Source organism: Emydura macquarii, unplaced genomic scaffold (genome assembly GCF_026122565.2).
Source record: "Emydura macquarii macquarii isolate MOO-44397 ecotype Brisbane River unplaced genomic scaffold, CSIRO-AGI_Emac_v2 contig_3570, whole genome shotgun sequence".
Taxonomy (NCBI): domain Eukaryota; kingdom Metazoa; phylum Chordata; order Testudines; family Chelidae; genus Emydura; species Emydura macquarii.
In genome coordinates this window covers 18,776-42,319 of record NW_027133707.1, presented here as the reverse complement: position 1 = coordinate 42,319, position 23,544 = coordinate 18,776, and the positions used below count along the sequence as shown (strand labels likewise).

The 23,544-nt window shown below is 46.9% G+C and overlaps 1 protein-coding gene across 1 annotated transcript in view; it reads right to left on the bottom strand.

Annotated features, from left to right (window-relative positions):
• Window positions 1-23,544, bottom strand: part of LOC137145552 (nuclear GTPase SLIP-GC-like) — a 42,629-nt gene that overhangs the window by 6,527 nt on the left and 12,558 nt on the right. The window contains exons 5-13 of the mRNA XM_067536404.1: window positions 22,754-22,981; window positions 21,707-21,882; window positions 20,335-20,353; window positions 17,109-17,198; window positions 16,099-16,204; window positions 10,472-10,605; window positions 9,280-9,441; window positions 8,210-8,367; window positions 933-1,071 (exon numbers count right to left, since the gene is read on the bottom strand). Coding sequence (XP_067392505.1) covers window positions 933-1,071; window positions 8,210-8,367; window positions 9,280-9,441; window positions 10,472-10,605; window positions 16,099-16,204; window positions 17,109-17,198; window positions 20,335-20,353; window positions 21,707-21,882; window positions 22,754-22,981 — 1,212 coding nt within the window. The remainder of the gene's footprint in view (window positions 1-932; window positions 1,072-8,209; window positions 8,368-9,279; window positions 9,442-10,471; window positions 10,606-16,098; window positions 16,205-17,108; window positions 17,199-20,334; window positions 20,354-21,706; window positions 21,883-22,753; window positions 22,982-23,544) is intronic.

The window sequence follows — 23,544 nt, the reverse complement described above, 5'->3', positions numbered from 1 at the left end:
CGGTAGGTTCTCTTGTTAGCTACGGGGATGGGAACCTAATCTGTTATGTACTTTGGGACTCCCAATTGCTTTCCAATGGTATAATGCTTTTGGGGTTCTAGCCATGGTAATTCACAAGAGATTGGATCTTAAATACATCATCAGTCTAGCTATGGTGCTATGGTGGAATTGGTGCTGAGCAGAGTGTAACTATCCCAGGCCTTGGACCGGGATCATTTTCAATCCATCCTATTTATTTCAAGCCTAACCAGGCTTCTCTGGGGTGCACAGAGATTTGAGGTCTAATTATCTTACAGACTGGGGGCTTGATCCTTGGTCCTCCAATGGGACTTCTCCGGTAGTGCAAGGCTGCTGGGAATTTCCCTGGCACATGGGAATCCCCAGCTGACATTGCCGGCTGTACACACTGCACTGTCGTGGCCAGCCCAACACAGGAGGCATGTTAGAATGGGAGGAGGGTTATTGGAGCACCTTGACTGGTGCTTTGGCCATCCTTGGCTGTCAGAGTGGTCCCTAGGGGAGTCATTACTTCCAGTGTCACTGAAGACCTTTAGGGGCTCGAAGTTACATCAGGGCCAAATGAGCCCTGGAGTCAAGGCAGTTTCCCCACTTGCATCCTGTGCTAATATGCTCTGCTGCAGCTGAGAGTCTGGCCCTGCATGGATGCCAGGTAATAAGTGCTAAACACTGTGTGTGTTGCCTATAACGTACAGCTCTTCATGTCTCTTATCAGTGGGCCAGAAGGCAGAGTTCATCACAGAGCCAGTCCTGCTCTCCCTGAGTCTCCCCTTCAGGCTTCACCCATTGTTATCCTTATTCCACAGCCCTCCTCGGCCCTGCCAGGCAGAGGGGCAGCATCGCCGGATGACTCTCACCCCAGACGCGCTAGCTGGCAGGGCAGAGCACTCACTCTTAGCTTAACCTCAACTTACTTCCTCAATGAAGAACTTGAGCTTGCAGTTGTGATCGGCCACTGTGCTCATCTTCCCAACATCACGGATTTTCTCTTGTACCGAGACTTTGAACATATCAAGGCAGGGTTTCAGCGAGGCTCTGGTACCCTTTTGGATCCTAGTTGGATAATAAAATATGAATCATTTTAAAAACAAATGGGCTCAATCCCCCCATACTCGAAACAGCTGAGGGGGAGGTAGGAGGAGAGACAAAGACAGCTTTGAGCCATCTGTATTTCCCCCCCAAATCCCAGGGCTCTCAGTGCCTGGCTCTCAGCCCCCTGCTAGGTTGCATAACCTCAGTCTTTAAGGCTGGGAGGATATGGGGCTGTGGGCCGTGCAAATACAACATCCTCACCTGTTCGAGTTACGAATCCTAAGCTGAGTGCCCCAGGGGTTGGTATAGGGGCTAGTATTGTTCAACATCTTCATTAATGATCTGGAGGATGGGGTGGATTGCACCCTCAGCACGTTTGCAGATGACACTAATCTGAGGCGAGTGGTAGATAAATTGGAGGGTAGGGATAGGATACAGAATGCCCTAGACAAATTAGAGGATTGGTCCAAAAGAAATCTGATGAGGTTCAACATGGACAAGTGAAGAGTCTTGCACTTAGGACGGAAGAATCCCATGTACAGCTACAGACAGGGGACCAAGTGATTAGGCCACAGCTTGGCAGAAAAGAATCTGTGATTACAGTGGACAAGAAGCTGGATACGAGTCAACATGGCACCCTTATTATCAAGAAGGCTAACGGCATATTGGGCTGCATTAGTAGGAGCATTGGCAACAGATCAAGGAAATTGATTATTCCCCTCTCTTCGGCACTAGTGAGGTTGCATTTGGAGTATTGTGTCCAGTTTTGGGACCTCCACTAAAGAAAGGATGTGGACAAATGAGAGAGAGAGTCCAGCGGAGGGCAACAAAAATGATGAGGTGGCTGAAGCACATGACTTATGAAGGGAGGCTGAGGAAACTAGGCTTGTTTAGTCTGCAAAAGAGAAGAGTAAGGGGGGGATTTGATAGCAGCCTTTAACTACCTGAAAGGGGGGTTCCAGGGAGGATGGAAATAGGCTGTTCTCAGTGGTAGTAGATGGCAGAACTAGGAGTAATGGTCTCAAGTTGCAACGGGGGAGTTCTAGGTTGGATATTAGGGAAAACATTTTCCCTAGGTGGGTAGTGAAGCATTGGAATGGCTTACCTAGGGAGGTGGTGGAATCTTTATCCTTAGAGGTTTTTAAGGTGCGGATTGACAAAGCCCTGGCTGGGATGGTTTACTTGGGGTTGATCCTTCTTTGAGTAGGTGGTTGGACTAGATGAACTCCTGAGGTTCCTTCCAACCCTAATCTTTTATGATTCTATGATACGTGGGAGAAAACGGCTCCTAGACCCACGTGCGATGCATCCACTTTAGCAGGAACTCCTTGGTGAAGTCAGGATTGTAGAAATCGGGTTCTTGGCAGAGCTATGTCTTCCGGGCTTGAAAAGCCTCCTCACAATCTTTGGTCCACTGGAATATTTGGGGGCTACCATTCTTGAGAAGATCACTGAGAGGTGCCGTGATGGTTGAGAAACCCAGAATAAATTGGCAGTAGTACCCAGCCAGTCCTAAAAACTGGTTTCTTGTGTCTTTCACAAAGGTGTGGGGCAAGTCTCGAGGTCCTAGATTTTATTAACCACAGGTCACACTGTGTCTTTTCCTGAAGTATACCCAAGGTAACTTGGTTCATCCTTGCCCAGGTGACATTTAGCAGGATTTGCAATCGGGGCACCTTCCTGGAGAGATTGTAACATAGCCATCACATGTCTTTGGTGGTTCTGTCAATTTTGACTGTAGATTACGACATCATCTAGGTACACGGCAGCATTTTGTGTATGGGGTTGGAGGATCTGGTCCATTAGCCGCTGGAACATGGTTGGGGCCCCATTGAACCCGAAGGGTATTGTCCAGAATTGAAGAGGCTAAAGGGAGTAGAGAAAGCTGTCTTGTCCCTGGATTCTAGTGTGACAAGGAGCTGCCAATATCTCTCCATTAGATCCAGGGTGGTGATGTACTCTGCTTCCCCTAGCTGGTCAAGTAGTTCATCAACGTGAGGCATTGGGTACACATCAGATTTTGAGACTATGTTGACCTTTTGGAAGTCAATACAAAACTGGGTTATCCTAACAAGCATGGGGACCAAGACTATGGGGCTTTTCCAATTGCTGAATGATTCCTCATTTACTCCTATTTCTAGCATTGAGTGGAGTTCTCGCTTCATGGTTTCCTTCAAGTTCTGGGGAAGGAGTCATGTATTTTCTCTGACTTTGTGCCCTGGTTCTGTCTAGATTTATTTGGTCTATGCAATCCAGTCAAGCCAATCCACAGCATTCTTATCAATGGTATTCAAGGCATGAAGACCTCCAGGAAGGTGAGCCATTTTGCATTTGTCAACAATATGCATCATCTGTCTGGATGTTATGGGTTATTAAATGGGTCTGTCTAGGTTGAATAGAAAACATAGAAGAGAAGGTGATCATCTGTTGAGCCTGGGCTCTCTGGTCTGAGGTGAGATTATTTCCAATCTTGACCATCACTGGCTCTGAGGCCTCAGCAACCTGTGGGCCTAATTCAGAGTCAGGTGGGTTAGGGGGATATTAGGAGACTTCCCTGGGTTTTCCACAAGGCTTTAACAGGTTCACATGGTAGATTTGGTGTGCCTTTTGTTTGTCTGGTTGTCAGATTTCATAGTTTACTGGCCCCACTCATCACACCACCTCATAGGGCCCTTGCCAGTGGGTTAAGAGTTTAGTTTCTGAGCTAGGTAATAACAGGAGAACCCAATCACCAGGTTGGAACTCCCAGAGGTGAGCGCTTTTATTATAAGCTGTTTCCTGTGTGCTGCAGGTGTGTAGGAGGTTCTCCCTGGTGAATGAGCCCAGGGCGTCAAGCTTCTCCCATAGATCCAGGAAGTATTGTACTACGTTACTGGCCTGAGATGGTTGTTCCTCAGACATTTCTCAAACAAAACCTAAAATCCCTTGTGGTTGTCTCCCATATAACAGCTCAAATGCTGAGAAGCTAGTGGAGGACTGGTGGACTTCTCACATGGCGAACAGTAGAGGAGGAAGTATCTGATCTTTAAGGACAAACTTCCAGAGCATCTTCTTTAGTGTTCTGTTGAATCTTTCCACCAGACTGTCTGATAGGGGGTGGTGAATAAATGTCCTGAGAGCCTTGATTTTCAGCAATTGGCACGGGTGCTTGATTGTCTGGGACATAATGTTCATTCCCTTACCCGTTAAGATCTCCCACGACACCTCAACCCAAGCAAAGATTTTCATGAGTTCAGTGGCCAATGTTTTCACATTCATACAACATAATGATACCGCTTCAAGGTACTTGATTACATAGTCTACTATAAGTAAAATCAACCAATAGCCTAAGACACTCTTCTCCATGGGGCTAACTATGTCCATTCCAATCCACTCAAAGGGCATACCTCTCCTGCCAGTAGGTATCAAGGGAACTCTCTTTGTGGGCCGAGGGGCTGTGAGCTGACACTCTGGGCATGAAGCACAGAAATCTGTAACATCTTTGTAGACCCCAGGTCAAGAAAAACAAGCTAGAATCCGGGCTAATGTCTTTTACTTCTTTAGGTGCCCCACAAACATCATAGCATGGATGAGCCATATCAGCGCCCTCCGACAGAGGTGGGGTATCAGAAGCTGATTCTGAATTTCTCAAGTCTGCTGGTACTACTCAATGAGGTATAATAGGTGGTCTCCCAGAATTTTGAAGTGTTAGAACTCTCCTGCTTGATGGGGCTCGATGATCTCCCCTTTTACTACCACCACTTGGATGTACACTCGTTGTCCACCTGTTGTTCCACTACAAAGATGCAGAACTGGATCAGAACCTCTGACTCAGGTAATGGAGGGGCTGGGACAGGGCCTGGTTTTGCTGGGCTGGCCCAGTTGTGTGTGATGTCCCCTCATCCGGAGTGGGGATCTCCCCAATGCCCACAAGGATCATTAGCTTAGATGGACCTGTGGCTGGAGGCAGGGGGGTCCTGCTGTCTGGAGGGGGTCCCACAAGCTCCTTTATCAGCTCCCCAAAATAGTTCCAGTCTCAGCTGTCAATAACGGGATAGGTAAGCATTGGTACAAGGCCGACCATCTGGGACTGTGTGCTCTCCCACTGTTAGAGTCACTTGGATATATGGGCATGGTTTCACGATCCCATGCACACATTGTGGCAGGGATGGAGGCCTACGTAGGTCCTGGGTTAGGAATCACCGAGGTCTGGATGATGGTCTGGGCACACCCTGAGTCAAGAAGTCCCACCATTTCTATCCCATTCACTCGTACAGGGATGGTCAACTTTGCGGGTCTGCCTTGTTGAGCTCCTGCGCCTGGGGTCTAGATATTCTCAAAGCTGCACTACATGTCGGGGCCATCTTGGAGCCAGTGCCCAGGATGGCCATAGGTGAAACACCAATCTTGGTCTTGGCTGTGGTAAACAGCCCCACCCCCAAATATTTGAGCGGTCCCATCTCCTATGGATCCCCCGAATTCAGGTGCCAGAAATACTCCCTTCTTCACGTCTAGTGGATTAGTGGTCTCTGAAACTGGGTTGTGAGTTGATAACCCCAGGTTTCTGTGTCAGAAGACCCTGGGGCTCCCTGATCCCCAGGCCCTCCAGTGTCCTAGTGAAGTGGGAGTAGATTTGAGCCTATCAAGATCCTGGTTTCCATGGGTTATTCCCACCTTTGGTGGTGTGCGGCTCTTAATCCTCCCAGATTCCTGGTGTGGTGTCATATTCGGGGTCTGGGCAGCCAGGTAATTTTGAAGGATCCAAATGTTGTCAGCTATTGTCTTGGGATTGTGCTGTAATACCCACTTCTTTTTTCCAGGGGGCAGTATCTAGGTGACCTGCTCAAGTAAGACCAGCTCAACTACCTGCACCCCCATTTTTGTTTCAGCTTTGAGCCACCTCCAGTTTGTCCTGTAACTTCTGGGTGACCAGGAAGGGTCTTGTCCCCACCGAGTGCTGCTCGTTACAGAAACACTGCCAGAATGTCTCTGAGATGTCCAAAGTATTGAGAATGGCTGCCTTGACACGTGTATCATCTTGGGCCTCACTGGGTTCTAATGCACAATATACGATTTGTGCTACTCTGGTAAGAATGGGGCCCACACCATGGCCTATTGGGCTCAGGGCCAGAGGGCTACGGTTTCAAGGAAGTTTTCAAGGAAGGTCTCAGGATTACCATTGGGCCCGATCTTGGTAAGCCTGATATGGGTGGCAGCTGTAGCTGGGGCAGGTATTACTGCCTCCGCTGGAGTATGTGGCTCTAATATCATGACACCTGCTGGACCAGCTGTTACTGTTGTTGTTGCTGCTGGGCCACTTGCTCAGGATCGACTGCTGCTGCTGGTTGGTCATTTGCTGAAGCAGTTGTTGCTGCTGCTGCTGAGTGTTTTGTTCGGCCATCCATTTTAGTAGCGGTCCCATCTCTATTTAGCGGGTGGGGTTCAAGCACTAATTGCTTGAGAGTTTCTTCTTCTCTCTGTCTTTTTTTTTTTTTTGGCGCATTCCTTTACATTTGGACTGTGGCATCTGCCCACAGTCTCCACCAAGATGTAACAGACAGCTTGGATGGCCAGGAGGCCTAGTGATTATAAAGTCTTGCTCTCAGCCCTTACTGGGTTGAGTAGACTCAGTCATTAAGGCTCGGTAGGTAGGGGGACCTGGGCCCTCCCTCTCCACCGGGTCCCAGCCCTGGGCATGTCAACCTCTGAACAGAGGGTTCCTCCCAGCAGGGAGTCAGAATCTGCTGCCCTGGGCTACTTCCCATCAGTCTTTTCAGTTTGGGCATGACGTCTCTAGACCAATTTGCTGGGTGGTTTGTTTCCCGTAGGATGCCCTGTTGGGTCCTGGGTGGCACCTTGCTGTGGTCCCAGGCTCCTTCAGGTGGGGCAGCGGTAAGATGATGAGGGCGAGCCACACAATGTCTCTGGGATTTGCTCAGTCAATTACCTCCAGTGCTAGAGATTCTTTCGCAGTTTCTCTTGGCTGGGGAGCCAGTGCTTTACTTCCAGGTGGCTGCCCTGGCCGGCAGACTAGTGTTCCTTCCTTTCAGACAGCGAGATAGCTAGCTCCTGCCGCTTTGCCAGTCAGCCCCGAACTGAGCCAGACTCTCTTCTTTTCCTTATGTACCAGTATCCAAAGCCATTTAAAACCCAAAGGGGCACAAGGTGACCTTTCTCTAAGTTACTTAGGCACAGTGCAATCAATGGAAGTGCAACGGGCCTGATCCTGCAGCTGAATGGCAGGTGGGAGCAGCCCCACTGAAAACAATTGGGGCTGCAAAATTCATCAAGGTGTTACCTTATTCTCTTTTTAATCCGTCCTTTAACCCACCTCTGCTGGGACCTGCACATCACCCCTCTGGCCTGGGCTAGCTTAGTGGTTCAGACTTCTGCTTTTTGCTAAGCCCTGTTCATTTTTTTACTCTTCTTCCTAGCCATTCCCACCATTTGTCTGACGCCCAGACTCTAGACAGAGCCTGTCTTCTTAACATGTCCGCACAGTGCCTAGCACAGCGGGTGCCAGGATACGTCACTGGACTTCCAAGGTTCTACCATAGCAATGACAAATGGTGTAAAATAGATGAGAATCAGGGCCAATATTCTTGTCTACAATCATAATAATGTGTGCCAGCTGGGGCGTGGGTGGTCAGGCCTAGCTGTCAGAGCAGTGGCAGTCAGAGGCCAGGATTCGCAGCCAAGGGTCAGGAACCAGGAGTCAGAGCCAAGATCAGAGCCTGGGTCCGAGTCCAAGAGTGAGCCAAGAGGCAGGACTATCACCACAGCTGTGGAGCTCATCTTGTTGCACAGACACAGACACTTTCTGGCACAAATTTCCGGGCTTAAATGGAGCGCCTGCACCAATCAGGGGCCACAAGGAAAACTGTCGGTCTGGCCTTGCAAGGTGGTACTTCCTGTGGTGTTTATCTCCCCAGGATCTCTGTAATAACGCATGCGGCCCTACCATTGCTGCCGTGTAGCGTTCTAGTTCACACAGAACTTCACATCATGCTCCAGCTGCAATCGAGATAAGGGAGCTGATGGGGGACTCCACCAGACTGGGTTACCCAGGAGTGCCAGCGAACAGGGTTCTACAGGAACGTGGGGCCAGTGCGGAGCCCAGGCTGCCCTACCAAAGAAGGCTCAGCATCTCTGCAGCTTGCATGGGGCAGGGTCCTCTCACCTGAATATGTTTGCAAACATGGGGTTGATTTTGTCATAAATGGGCTGAGCGAGGGCACTGTTGAGGTCTATGCGGGCAAAGATCCGGGACGCGTATACACCATTCTTCTGGCATACAGCTTTCAGGGTCCTGTGGAAGCCTTGGTAGCCGGTGTCTTGCTGGATAATTGGAAACACAGTTGTAATGAAGTGGGTATGGGATACATCACTTACGATTTGTATTACAGGAGAAACTGAGCCTAGGGCCCCATTGTGCTGTGATCTGTAAAAACATATATCTACACTGGAGCTGGAAGGTGCAATTTCCAACTCAAGCAGACATACCCACATTAACTCTGACCTGTCTGAGACCCATGGTATGTACTTCAGGCAGCTAACTCCCCACACCACCCAGGCTGCCTCTGACTTTCCCCTTTGCAATCGGGAGTGGTATATTTTTTGTCACCCCAATACCCTCACTTCTAGGGCCCATCTTGCATTTGCCATGCAGTGTGAACCCCCCCACTCCTGTGTCAGCGCACACCCAGCCACCTGCAAGCAAGCAGTCTCTGACCTAGTGAATGAGTGCTTCTGGTCAGCCACTCATGGGATTATGCAGTGGTGTGACCCCCAGTCACCATCCCCAGTCCCAGATGCAACCCAAGGAACTGCCATCTTACAGAGTTCAGTGCTGCCCACTGACTCTGCAAGCTCATTGGTTAGTCAATTTATCAAAGAAATTGATATGCACCAGCTCTGTCACTCCAAACGAGCTCTTTACACACACTCAAACCACATGCACTGTGTTAGATAAAACAAACAAATAAGTTTATTAAGTAGAGAAAGATTTTAAGTGATTATAAGCCAGAAGAATATAAATCAGGTTTGATCTAGAAGAAGTAAAAGCAAATCACATTCTAAACTAAACTTAACACTTCAGGAGCCTTAAAGTCTTAGATGGTAAGGACTTTTCTCCACAGAGCTCAAAACACTTTTTAAAAGATAATAAGCAAAGGGAAGCAAAGGTGGGACAGTTGCCGGCCAGAAAGTGAAAGCTGCACATTAGGTCTAAATCGAGAGCTTGCTACTCACTGTAAGGAGCTGAAAGAATGCTTTCTGGTGAGATGATTTTGCTTCCTCCACGCCTTCATTAAGAGGTTGTTCCAGATGGGCAAAACATTTCTCAATCTCCTTCTCCAAAGCCTTGATCTTCTCCTCCACAAAAGTCTCCAAGTCACTCTGCTCATAGTGATTCTGGAATGGAAGAAGAGCACAGGACACCTCACTGCGCAGCTGATGCTGGAGGCAAAATATATATACACGTCAAGATTTCTTCTGGCTAGAAAATGCAGCGCAGGCTTGGGTCAGGTCAGCACCTGGACAGGAGGCATCTAAAGAACACAATGTGCTGGAAGAGGCGGTGTCACCAGTCCAGCTGGTGGTGCTCTCAGTCAGTACTGAACCAAAGCCCTAGCGTGGCATGATGCTGGAGGCTCCGGGAAGGAGGGGAGTAAGTGACAGCTGGGCAACAGGGTCGGTTCCAGGGTGCGGCTTCCTTTGCAGGTAAAGCCAGCCATGCTTTTAAATGTCAATTACAGATAAGGAGAAAAGAAGAGAATTTCTGTATTTTTTTCCTCTTTTCACTGCTTTAACCTCCCACAGAACACAATGGGCACAGTGATATGTCTTATCCTCCAGTGATACAGGTCTAGCAGTGAGCAATTGGGAGGTAGCACATGGTGTGATCATATCAAAAACCCAACCGGCCAATGAGAACATGGCCTTGGACAACATGGGCATGTCTACACTAGGGAAAACTGCAAGTTTCAGCTATGACACAGCTTCACTGATGCTTCCCACAGAATAAGCTGTAGTTTAGAAAAGATGCAGGGATTTCTACCCCTCGTCATCTAGTCCTGCTCTGGGGCTAGAATGAAGATTCTCCTGCATCACAAACTATAGTCCCTCTCCCTAGTTTGAGTACAGATCTAACCCCATTAGTGGTGAAGAGTATGGGGTGTATGACACACAGCTGAGAAGCTCCACAGGCAATAGTGTATTTACATTCTAACCAGCTCATTGCTAGATCTCTGGAGCAGATTTGCATTTGTTTCCTGCTAGGAACCATGGGGGATCTGGCCTGGTTCAAAGGATCAGGGATGGAATGGTGAGAAGGCAGTGTGCAGAGAAACTGCAGCTGTGGGAAGAGAGGGGAATATTCACTGCACCATTGCTATGCTAGCAGTGAGGCAGATCGTAGCACTCAAAGCTGTCCCAGCCGTACCACCATGTCTTGTGTGGAGTTGAAATTCTCAGCCAGCAGGACAATGCCGAGAGCCTCTGTCACATAATCCATTAGCAGCTGCTTCTTCTCTTTCAGATAAATATTCCTGACGTACTCTCTCAGCTTGGGGATCTCTGGAATAGCACAGATAGGCAGAGTTAGGCCTGGTTTATACCTAGGATGACCTAGATACGGCACTCAGAGCTGTGAACATTTTCGTACCCTGAGTGATGTCATAAGGTCGACCTAACCCTCACTGTAGACACAGCTAGGTTAACAGCCCTGGGTGGAGCACATGAACTGCCCGTTTGGGGAAGCTAGGCTCCTGTTCCTCCCCGTCTGACTGAGGCCCTGCCTTCTTACAGTCAACCCTGCCCAGGCCCCTGCAGTGGCCAGAGACGCCCGGCCCCAGATGGCCTGAGTCCCTGGCTCCACTCCCGCCCAGACTGCCAGCCCAGGTCAGCCCCAGGCCCACAGTGCTGGGCCAGATCAGGCAGTCTTGGAGTGCCAGGCCTGAACACCCCAGCGCCGGCCGGAGTGCTGGCTCAATGCCCACCCCAGCTCCAGAGCGCCAGCCAGGGCCATCGGCTCAGCAATATCGCTGGTCTCAGACACGGTGTATAAGGAGAAGCTAAAGCATCGCCCGCGTAAGCTGACAAAAAATTGTTCTGAAGACGTACACTGGAGAAGCTGTACCCATGTTGGGCACTACTGATGTTAAGGTGGAGCTCAGTGGACAGACGGCTAAATTGCCACTGTTTGTGGTGGAAGGCAGTTACCCAGCCTTAATGGGAAGGTCACGGCTTAGGAAGAGCCAGCTGAACTGGACAGAAGTGCACAGGATGGCTAAAGAAGAAACAGATCTGACAGCTGTATTACAGAAACATGCTGCTGTTTTTGGAGAGGACCTGGGAAGTATGAAGGGAATCACTGTGAAATTGAACATTAAGCCTGACAGCCGACCAAAATGTCTGAAAGCCAGAACAGTGCCATATACCATCAGGCCAAAAGTTGAAGCGGACCTGGAGTTCCTGGTCAAAAATGGAGTCCCAGTAACAGTTACCCACAGCCAATGGGCAACCCCAATCGTTCCAGTATTGAAGAAAGATGGCTCCATTCGGATTTGTGGGTATTTTAAGGTCATTGTTAACCGGGTGTTGGGTGAAGAACAATACCCTCTTCCCTGCTTCGATGACCTCTTCGCCGGCTTGGCTGATAGCCAAAAATTCAGCAAGATTGATCTGAGTCAGGCATATTTACAGATGCACGTCGATGTGAAGTCCCAAGAGCTGTTGACTACCATGACACATAAAGGGCTGTACCAATACTGTCACTTTCCCTTCAGAATAATGTCTGCTCCAGCTTTGTTCCAGAGGGCTATGGACCAGATCTTAGTGGCTTGCCAGCAGTCCAGTGCAATCTTGATGACATCCTGGTCCCCTGTCACTGGCAAGAATGAGGAGGATCACCTTAAGAACTTGGTAGCTACCCTACAAAGATCGGAAGAGTATGGCCTACGAGTCCGCAAAGACAAACGTGAATTCTTCCAGCACTCTGTTGAATATTTGGGACATCTCAGATGCTACTGGCCTCCATAAAACTCCTGCAAAAGTCAAGGAAGCTCCACCTCCTCAAAACGTAAGCCAGCTTCGCTCTTTTTTAGGGCTATTGAACTATTATAGAAAGTTTATTCGACAGTTAGCAACACTATTAAAATCACTACATGAAATCCTTGACCAGAACAAGGTCTGGAAGTGGACTGAAACCTGTGATGTTGCCTTTAACAAGGCTAAATGCACATAGCTAAATTCAGAGGTTCTGAGGTATTTTGATCTGTCCTTACCTCCACAGCTGGCCTGAGATGCCTCCCCTTTTGGTCATGTCACACATTTTGCCTCATGAATCTTAAGCAAAGCAGAAACTAACAATGTTCAAATTCAACATGAAGCACTGGAAATCGTTTTCAGTATTCAGAAATTTCACCAGTACCTGTTTGGATGGAATTCACATTTCTCACCAACCATCGACCTCTAACATCAATTTTGGATCATGCACAGCCATTCCACCATTGGCTGCTAGTCGTATGCACCGATGGGTATTGTTGCTTTCCACACACACACACACACACACACACACACACACACACACACACACACACGAGATCAAATATCGAAATCGACTCTGCACTGCAATGCAGATGGTCTCTCAAGGCTACCTTTACCAATTAAACATCAAGATGTTGGCTAGAAAGAAATCTTCTACTTTGAACAGGTAGAGAACACACCCATCACTGTTACTCAAGTAAAGAAGGCAACTCACATTGACCCAGTACTATCCCAAGTAATGGACCTACCGATGCACGGAACATCTCTACGGGACTCTCAGGTCTCTCCCGACCTTCTTCCCTACATGTCCAGGAGGATGGAGTTATCAATCCATTCTGGTTGCTTGTTGTTGTGCGTCATTATTCTACCACTACTGAGATCACAGATATTAGAACAGCTACATTCATGTCACTGTGGAATAGTGCGCATGAAAGAAATTGCACAAAGCTGCTTTTGGTGGCCTAGTCTGAAGAGCAAGGGTTTGTATTTCATGTCTGAGTGTGAGGAACGTGCCTCAGTTGGTGCTCCTACACCCTTGGGACTGGCCTGAAAACCCATGGCAGCGTATTTACGTTGATTTTGCTGGCCCATTTGAAGGAAGCATGTTCCTGCTTGTTGTAGACAACCACTCTAAATGGCCAGAAGTCTCTGTAATGCCGTCCACAACTGCTGAAAGTACTATCCAGAAACTGCGTGAAATCTTTACTTGTTTCAGTCTGCCGGAACAACTTGTGAGCGACAATGGACCACGGTTCGTCTCTTAGCAGTTTGAAAATTTTATGAAAGCAAATGGGATACAGCACATCACTTCAGCACCGTATTGTCCATTCACCAATGGATTAGCAGAAAGGTTTGTGCAGACCATGAAACAAGCTTTAAGATCTGCAAGGGGACATTCCTCCATTCAAAAGCATGTGGACAACTTCTTACAGAAACACACCTCATGCTACGACCAAAGTGTCCCCAGCCTTTCTAATGATGGGACGACAGCTGCACACTTTCTTTGATCAGCTGAAACCCGCCAAAGCACGACAAGTTGTGCAACGTCAACAGCAAACCCAAGTCATCAGAGGTGCACATAGAGCAAAAGACCGAATCTTCAGTCCTGGACAGCCTGTCCTAGCTTGGAACTTGCCTCTGGAGCTCAATGGGTCTCTGCTACAGTCATGGCCCAAACAGGACCAGTTTCCTACATTGTCCAGACTGCAGATGATCTCACCTGGCAGCGGCATGTAGATCAGTTGTTGCCAGGTCATACATGTCCCAAGGACACATCTCCAGTTGAACGGCCTGATCTCACCATTACAGCAGAGATATCGAGTCAAGAGTAACCCATTCTCGATGCCCCTTCTCCATCCACCTGTGCAGCAGATTCAGCCCCACTCCCCTGTTTGAGCAGATACAACATCCTCCCCTGTTCGAGCTATGAGTCCTGAGCCCATTGTTAGACCCGCACCAATAACACCTTACGGTGCAAGAACACCAGAAGTCTGCCGTAATCCACCTAGGGAGAGAAGGCCTCCTCAGTTGCTGGATCTTTAGCTAGGGCAAACCCACATTATGGGGCAGAATAATCCCTGGGGTTTAACCAGAAAATGAGGCAGTCTACCCTCATTCCCAAGTTTAGTGATTGTTCTGTTAAATGGGCGTTTTCATTGGGGAGGAGGAACATGTTGTATATTGTGTGTCTTGCCTTATTGCCTAGGTTGCTGTAGCAACAGAGGTCAGCTTGTTGCCATAGCAATAGAGTTCGACTATTAGGGGATAGCTCAGCCAGTCCTGGCTGGTTTTAATGTAGTTCAATAAAGACTTTCATGGGTTTGCATCTCTCTGTGTTCTGTGCTGATTTCTCTCTGAATACATGTACTTTCCAGGGATTTAACAGAACAGTAACCTATTCCAGTGCTTCACCACCTTCCTAGTGAAAAAGATTTTCCTAATATCCAACCTAGACCTCCCCCACTTCATCTTGAAACCAAAACCAGTCCCAGCACCGACCCCTGGGGCACTCCTCTTGTTACCGGCTGCCAACTAGACATCAAACCATTGATCATCACCCGTTGAGCCCAACAATCTAGGCAGATTCCTATCCATCTTATAGTCCATTCATCCAATCCATGCTTCTTTAACTTGATAAGAGTACTGTGGGAGACTGTATCAAAGCTTTGCTAAAGTCGAGGAACATCATGTCCAATGCTTTCCCCACATCCATAGAGCCAGTCATCTCATCATAGAAGGCAATGAGGTTGGTCAGACAAGACTTGTCCTTGGTGAATCCATGTTGACGGTTCTTGATCACCTTCCTCTCTTCCAAGTGCTTCAAAATGGATTCCTTGAGGACCTGGTCCATGACTTTTCCAGAGACTGAGGTGAGGCTGATTGGCCTGTAGTTCCCCAGATTCTCCTCCTTCCCTTTTTTGAAGACATGCACTATATTTGCCTTTTTCCAATCATCTGGGACCTTCCCCAATCGCCACGAGCTTTCAAAGATAATGGCCAATGGCTCTGCAATCACATCAGCCAATTCCTTCAGCAGCCTCGGATGCATTGCATCCGTCCCCATGGACTTGTGCATATTGTGCAAGAACCCAAACTCAGGGGTCCTTACTAAAATATCTGTTGCCTTAGCGGATGGTCCAGAATTAGCCAAACAACAGATTAGCAAAATCAGAGTTTATTCTTTACGTAAAGAAGGTAGTCCCTTCAAATATAAGGAACGACAGCTTAAAACTAAATTCTAACAGCTTATATAGTTCCAAAGAAATCTTTATAAGTCACAGCTTCCATGGTCATACACACTAAAAAAAACTACCCATCCAGGAATTTTCTTAGCTCAGTACTTGCAACTTTCCTTATCTAAGTTACAAGGTCTTTCTCTGCATTCCATCCCTGCTGGCGTCTAGGTTCCATAATTATCTTGTTAACCCTTAACATTCTAAGATTTAAACTTCTGCTAGAAAGGCACTTTCAATCTCAGGCTTTTGCAGCCATTTCTAAAAATCAGTTCTCAGCAGAAACAGAGACCCCATCTTCTTTTCCCTTCACAATATCCAGCCTTTCTAAATAGTTTTGAACCTGTTCTTTCAGCACTGAGAGCTGCTCACCTCTGCCCCATTCTGTGCTGCCCAGTGCAGTAGTCTGGGAGCTGACCTTGTCTGCGAAGACAGAGGCAAAAAATAGAATTGAGTACTTCAGCTTTTTCCACATCATCTGTCACTAGGTTGCCTCCCCCATTCTGTAAGGGCAGGGACAATGTGGCAGGGACTGTCTCTTATGTGCAGGTAGAGCACCTAGCAGCACAGAGTCCTGATTGTGGTTGTGGCTGCCAGGTGCAATTGTAATACAAATAATAATAATAAATGTAATCCCCCCTGTTTGGGGAAATGCTTCTGCACATTTAGATGCTGCTTGGAACCAAATTCCTGCACCTGTGAAGTTTGCCCATGCACATAGGAGATGCAGAGTAAGTGCTTGCACAATGAAATCTTAACAATTCATGTTGAAAGAACGATTGCATGTTACCTGTCTCTTCCTTAGTGAGATGCTTCTCCCGCCAGTATTCTGTGGCACTGACTGTGTAAACTAGATCAGGCTTGTGCAGAATTTCTGAGTCACTCGGCAGTGTTCTCTAAAAAACCAGAGAGAGACTATTTAAAAAGTCGGGTTTTTGAAGCAGCTTTAGAAAAACCCTATTGTCGCTGCCTAATTCCACCCCAATTAGCACAATAAGTGATGCAATGAATGTTAATTTAATCAGTTGTGCATCCTCAACCTACCCCATTCACATCAGGGTCCAGTTCAAAACTGCACTCCCTCACTCCCTTTAGCAGCATACTCCTCTGTCTCATCTCACTATTGCTGGTGCAAGAGCCTCTTCCTCTGCAGCGTCTGCCACTATGAACAGCTTCGTGAACCTCTCTGCCTCATCAGTGTCCCAGCTCATCTATCTTCCTTTCTGAGGCCTTGTTTCCTCTCTCCCTACATTACCGGCTTTGTTTAAGGAATGCTTTGTGCTGCAGACAAACAGTGCATCTTCAATTCCTAATTCTGTATTACTATGGAGCGATTTGATGTGGGTTGTCAATTTTTCATTGAGCAAAGACCGAATTGAGGCTCCTCTTTGTCTGTGCATTGACTTTAGCACCTCGATTCCTTGTTTATGACTCAGAATCAAATCAGAGAGGATGGTCAGCTCCAAACACACAGGTTTTCATCACTTGAGGTAAAGGAGAACTCCCTAATGGAGTTTTCAGAAGTTCCTAACAAAGTTAGGCAACTAAATCCCATTGAAAGTTTGTGGGAATTAGGCGGTGAAGACCGAGATAGATCTGGCCCCAGAATTCATTAGAGCTTGGAACTTTGTATGTTAACACTGAGGTTTTCATACTACAACCAAGACTATCTAGAAGTCATCACGTCTCATGGGAAAACACTTGGTAATAAATATTAGTCCAAGGACCATCGCATTTGCTATTGAAATATAATAGGAATAGGTTTCCAGTAACTGGAAAACCCACTTGTATATATTCTACCTTGAGTTTTCTCTTCATTCCATGGCTTTTCTTCTCTTTTACGGTTGTGTTCCTCTCTAAAATGGCATCATGTTTGGTTTCGATACGTTTCTACATTTGGAAAGGTAACGAAAGTTACTATAGGTAGTACCCTAAAATGCTCCCACAGGTTTTGAAGCCAGCTGACCCCATCTAATCTGGTTTCCAACATAACACAGGGTAAACTTTACCCACGAATTTCTACATCAAGCCTAGGACTTCTGTTTGATCTAGAGCAGATCTTTTAGGGCTTGTCTACATGAAGCAGTAATGTCAACTAAAGGGATGTGAGTTCTAGAACCCAGTAACATGTTGCACATGAATTAGTCCTTGTGGACCCTGCCGGCATGGACTAGAAGTTCCCTAGTGTGCTTTTAACATAATGCTGTTTGAAACAGTACTACGTTAGTAAGAGTCAGCATGAATTTGTCAAAAACAAGTCATGTCAGCCAAACTTAATAGCTTTCTCTGACAGGGGAAGAAGCCTTATGGATGGGGAGAAGTGGTAGATGTGGTTCATCTTGACTTTAGTGAGGTTTTGATACTGTCTCACATGACCTTCTCATAAACAAACTAGTAAAACAGACTAGATGGTGCTACTATAAGGTGGGTGCATAACTGGTTGGAAAACTGTTCCCAGAGAATGGTTATCAGTGGTTCACAGTCAAGCTAGAAGGGCATATCAAGTGGGGTGCTGCAGGGTCCTTGGTCCGGTTCTGTTCAATACATTCATAAATGATTAAGATAATGGCATAGAAAGTACACTTAAAGTCTGCAGACGATACCAAGCTGGGAGGGGTTTCCAGTGCTTTGGAGAATAGGAGTAAAATTCAAAATGATCTGGACAAACTGGAGAAATGGTCTGAAGTAAATAGGATGAAATTCAGTAAGGAGAAATGCAAAGTATCCACTTAGGAAGGAACAATCAATTTCACACATACAAAATGGGCAATGACTGCCCAGGAAGGAGTGCTGCAGAAAGGGATCTGGGGTTGTCATGGATCACAAACTAAATTTGAGTCAACAGTGTTACAAAAAAAAAGCGAACATAATTCTAGGATGTATTAGCAGGAGTATTGTAAGCAAGACGCGAGAAGTAATTCTGCTCTACTCAGCACTGATAATGACTCAACTGCAGTATTGTGTCCAATATTCGGTGCTACATTTCAGGAAGGATGTGGACAAATTGGAGAAAGTCCAGAGAAAAGCAACAGAAATGATTCAAGGTCTAGAAAACATGACTTTTGAGGAAAGAGTGAAAAAATTGGGTTTGTTTAGTCTAGAAAATAGAAGACTGAGGAAGGACATAACAGTTCAAGTGCATAAAAAGTTGTTACAAGGAAGAAGGAGAAAAATTGTCCTTCTTAATGTCTGAGGACAGGAAAGTAGCAAAGGCTTAAATTGCAGCAAGGGAGGCTTAGGATGGACATTAGGAAAAACTTCCTACAGCGTAACTAAGCACTGGAACAAATTGCCTAGAGAGGTTGTGGAGTCTCCATCATTGGAGGTTTTTAAGAACAGGTTAGACAAACACCTGTCGCGGATGATCTAGTTATTACTCAGTCCTGCCTTGAGTGCAGGGGACTGCACTCGATGACCTCTTGAGGTCCCTTGTTGACCTACACTTATAGGATTCTATGTTAAAGTCCACAGGGAACTTCTAGTGCATGCTGGCAGGATGCACATGGACCAATTAATGAGTAGCATGTTAGTGCACTTTAGAAATCACACACACCCCTCTACTCCACATTACTGCTCTGTGTAGACAAGCCCTTTGAAAGATAGTCAGTCTTGATGTAAAGACTCCAAGTGACCATCCCACCCTAGGTAAATTGGTTCAATGATTAATTACCCACATTGTTAACATTGTTTGCCTTATCCATAGTCTGAATTTATCCAGTTTCAGATTCCAGCCACTGGATCTTGTTAGGTCTTTTTTTGCTAGATTGAAGAGTCGTCTGCTCTCGGAAATCTCTTTCCCATGTAGGCATTTGTAGTTTGTGATCGAGTCACCTCTTAACTTTCTCTTGGCTAAATTACATCCATTGAGCTAACTGCTAACTATCTAAAGAATTAAACTGAATTATTGCTTTCAATAATATTAATTTTGTTTTTGGTTCATGTAATTTAAAACTATCTTTTCGTAAGCTGCTTCTCCCAGGTTAGTTAGTGAGGCAGACATTGCTACATGAAACACAAAAACCAGCTCTAGAGGAGTTAATTTGTATTGTAATCTGAAGCATATCTTCAGCTCCTCATTTGGTCTTGTTCTGCCATTTTACATTGGGCAACATTCGATCAAGGCTTGTTTGTCTGTGAACTGATTTTAGTTCTTTGAACCCTTGTTTGTGATTAAGAAATAAACCATAGAAGGCTAGAAAAGATGGTCTAGTGGTTACAAAACTAGACTGCGACTAAGGAGATCCAGACTGGATTTCCAGCTCTGCCACAGACTGCTTGTGTGATATTGTACAAGTAACAGTCTCTCTGGGCCTCAGTTCCCCACCTGTAAAATAGGCATAACAGGGGTGAGGGGATAAATTGAATAATGTTTGTGACATGCTCAGATACTACTAGGATTATGGCCATAAATAAATAAACCCATATGGCTGAGTTCACTCAACTTTGTTATTAACGCTGCCTAAATTTTAACATTTTGTATTCCTCCGGGCTCCCATGGTTAGGGACAACCCTATTGTTCCCATTTTACAGATGGAGAAGCTTAGGCACAGAGAATTGCCAAGGAATATACTACGAATCTCTGAGATGGGATAAGAACAAGGGACTTCCTGGCTTTCACACCACTGGACCAGGCCACTCTTAGGATATTTACCTGATTCCAATGGATGATCTACTTCCTTTCTGAACTACAAATGCTGATAGCTCTTGTAATTTTATCCTGACTGTGAGCTAAACTGAATTTTTCTTAGCCACACGAGGCGAATGGGGGTGCTCATGTGTAGAGCATGAGCAGGCGATACCTAGACTGGGCCCAGTGGATGCTATAAATGCCTAATTTATTAAAAAATTAGCCCTGTTGCTCCTCTTACAGTAAGCAGGAGTCTTCCTGGTAGAACCCTTCGTATTTAGGAGCCTAGGGGATAACACCATCTCCAGAAGACAATCAGTTACCTCTCAGTTTTGTTCATAGAGCATCTTCAATTTTAACAAGCTAACTTATTTTTTTTAAATGTCTGCGAATACTCACATTATTCACTCTTCTTTTCCTGGAAAAAAATGAAGAGGACACATTTAACCAGGTTTGACAAAAATCCTGTCATGCCCCTTGCACATAAATATGTGCAGGGGTTTATTGGAAGGTGAAAATACACAGCCTGGAAAGTGGGCTTTAGCGTGTTCATAGACGTTGCCAGCCTGGATCAGACCCGAGGCCCACCTAGCCCAGCATCCTGTCCCTAGCAGTGATCAGCACCAGGTGCTTCAGAGGAAGGCGCAAGAATCGCTGTAGAGGACAATTACAGAATGACCTGTTTCTTCCTAGTGCCTGTGACACAGAGGTGAATTGGTGATTCACAGCTCTCGTCAGGCCTGACATACTGGCTCCCCCTGACACACTGATTCTCCTATAGCTCCAGTGTTACTTTCGGAAGAGGAGGATCAGAGTTCTATCCCCGCTACTGCTGTGAAGTTCTGAGTGGTTACTGCAGCTGGGCAGGTGACATTGGTGAAGTGTTGGGTGGTGAGAGATTGGATACATTGAAATTAAAAGACTGCTATGGCAGATTTCACGTAGTTTAATTGCAAAATAGAGGATGCTTTTCAATCCTCAGCTCTCACGGTCAGTTCCTGCTGCCGACTCTCTCAGGGGCACAGTGTTATACACACAGATACCTACACTTTCATCCTGCCTAGACCAGAGGTTCTCAAACTGGGGGAGGGCCTCCCTGAACTGGGGGTGTGGAATATATTCTAGTGAGGCCATGAAGCTTTAGGAAAAAATAAACTTCCTGCACACATTTTACCCACAGTGATGAATAACTAGCAAAGCTGATTTCTCCAGACATACAAAGTCCTCAGATGGTGCTGTGCAGCTGACTCTAGATGGCGCTGTGCATTCTGGTGGATTTCTGTTACGCTTGCATAGCGTTATACAAAGTCGTTGCCATCTGTCTGTTAATCCATTTGCTGCGATGCAGTGTGCACATTTAATTGTAAGCATCCTCGCAGTTTTGCTTTTGCTCTTATTGCAATGGATCGTTGGGTCTGGCTGAATCAATGCCTTACTGAATGTCATGTTTAGTGAGATTTGCATGTTGATTTATTTTTTCCCTGTATATGCACTTGTGTGGCAGAAGGGTGGGTGTAAACTATTACTAGACGCAAAGAAGGGAGGTGTGATCAAATACGTTTGAGAACCACCGGTCTAGCCAAGACTGTTGTTAGACACTGAAAACACCAGCCAGAACAAATGCCAGATGCTTCAGAAGCTGATGGGTGAATATGGAGTAGCTGGGAGATAGAAGGAGGGGCTGCAGGAGGAAGATGGGCAGACAGACAGTACATCTCTGAAGGAAGGACTTTCACACTTCCTGAAGCCCGGGGATAGACTATTCCACTACCTCCGGCATTCGTCGAGCTGCAGATTATCAGACTTGGTGGCCACCAGGGCGATGTCGCTGCACATCCCGCCTTGGTAAGCTTTGATGCTCTCAGTCAGCAGCACTTCATGGACTTTGTCCCCCAAAACTCGTTCGATGTTGCTGATAACCCAGATGACTGAACATTTATTGATGCTCTTAAGGAGAACGAGAGAGAGAGAGAGAGAGAGAGAGAGAGAGAATTATATCTGGAAGGGAAAAGGCAGCCAAGCTCCGTCCTGCAACATGCGGAGCACCGTCGATTCCCCGCTGCCGGCATGGCAATGTAGAGCGCTCAGTCTCTGCAGGATTGTGCTAGTAATTTGAGCCCCTCATTCAAACCCCCAGCTATGACGCATCCGTATCATTCAGGACAGCACTAGCTGGAGTTCGAAGTTCACCTCTAGGGATATGTCTACACAGCAGTTAGATACCTGTGGGTGGCCTGAGTCAGGTGGTTTGGGCTGTGGGGCTGTAAAATTGCTGTATAGACATTTGCATTTGGACTGGAGCCTGAGCTCTAGATCCCACGGGAGGGAGGCGGGGTCCTGGGGCCTGGGCTGCAGTGAACGTCTACACGGCAATTTACAGCCCCATGTCCCGAGCTGGAGTCAGCTGACCTGGGCCAGCTGCGGGTGTTTAATTGCTGTGCAGACATTCAGTGGGATAGCCCTAGGGGAGAGAAGATAAAGGAGCATGTGATCTTTGCAGGATCTGCACTTCAGAAGAAAACTATCAGTCTCCCAGTGACGTGCGGAGGTGCTATGGGCCTGTGATGCTATGGGAATCCAGCAGCAGCAATGATCCAGGCTGGGAAGCACCGTTAGCTAATAGCAGGGGTGCACCCGCAGGCGCTGATTCTGTCCATTGCGCTAAAGCTTTCCCCAGGCCCCAGAGCACATTGCCCTCTCCAGAGCTTTGCTCCCTTTGTTACACTGGAATAGTGATGTTACAATCAATGTTTAAACACTCTCCAGACAAATCATGTCTCAGCATTTCCTCCCACACAGCGCAGAGCTGGCAAGTCACCTCTTTCCACATTTCATCCCTTTCGCTGTTGTAATCTCCTGTCCCAGGAATATCCATAAACACGACACCTTCCGGAATCACATCTGACTTCGGAATCGTCACTTCAACGTATTTGATTAGTGGCCAGAGTCGCATCTTGGTTCCCACGTCATCCTGTGCTGGTTCCTCCACATCCTGGTCATTGTGACACCGGATATAAGGGTCCAGTTTGTCAGAGAGTTCTTCTGCCTGGGACACAATAAATAAATCAAACTCTGCCCCTCTATGGTGACAGGACCTTGAAGCTCTCTGTGAACAGTAATGAATTGAACAACCTTCCACCGGGGGTGTTGTGAGACCAAGTTTCATCATGCACTATTCATCCCCCACTGCACAATAACCCATTTCCTATCACTGTCTTGAATCTCTTCCCTCCTACTTTTGTTTCTCTGACAAAAGAACGACTGAATGGCAAATAGTTTGAGAACCACTGCCCTAATTCATGCAGCATGATTCACACTCGCATGGAGAACTTGTAGAATTGTTCAGCATTGTTCACTTCATATAAGTGATGTCACAGGAAAAACAATGTGAATTGATTTAGCAGATGACAAGAAGCAATATTCCCTTCCTTCTCCTCCTGCCTGCCCCTCACCCACCTTCATTGTCTGAGACTGGGCCGTACTCACTTAGCCCTGCTGCTCCAGGACCCTCCTGCCCACCCATGCCTCCCCCTGCTCTAGCACCTCCCTCCCCATCCTACCCCTGTCTGGACCCCACCTATCTCCTCCCCTCCCCAGCCTCCTCCCGCT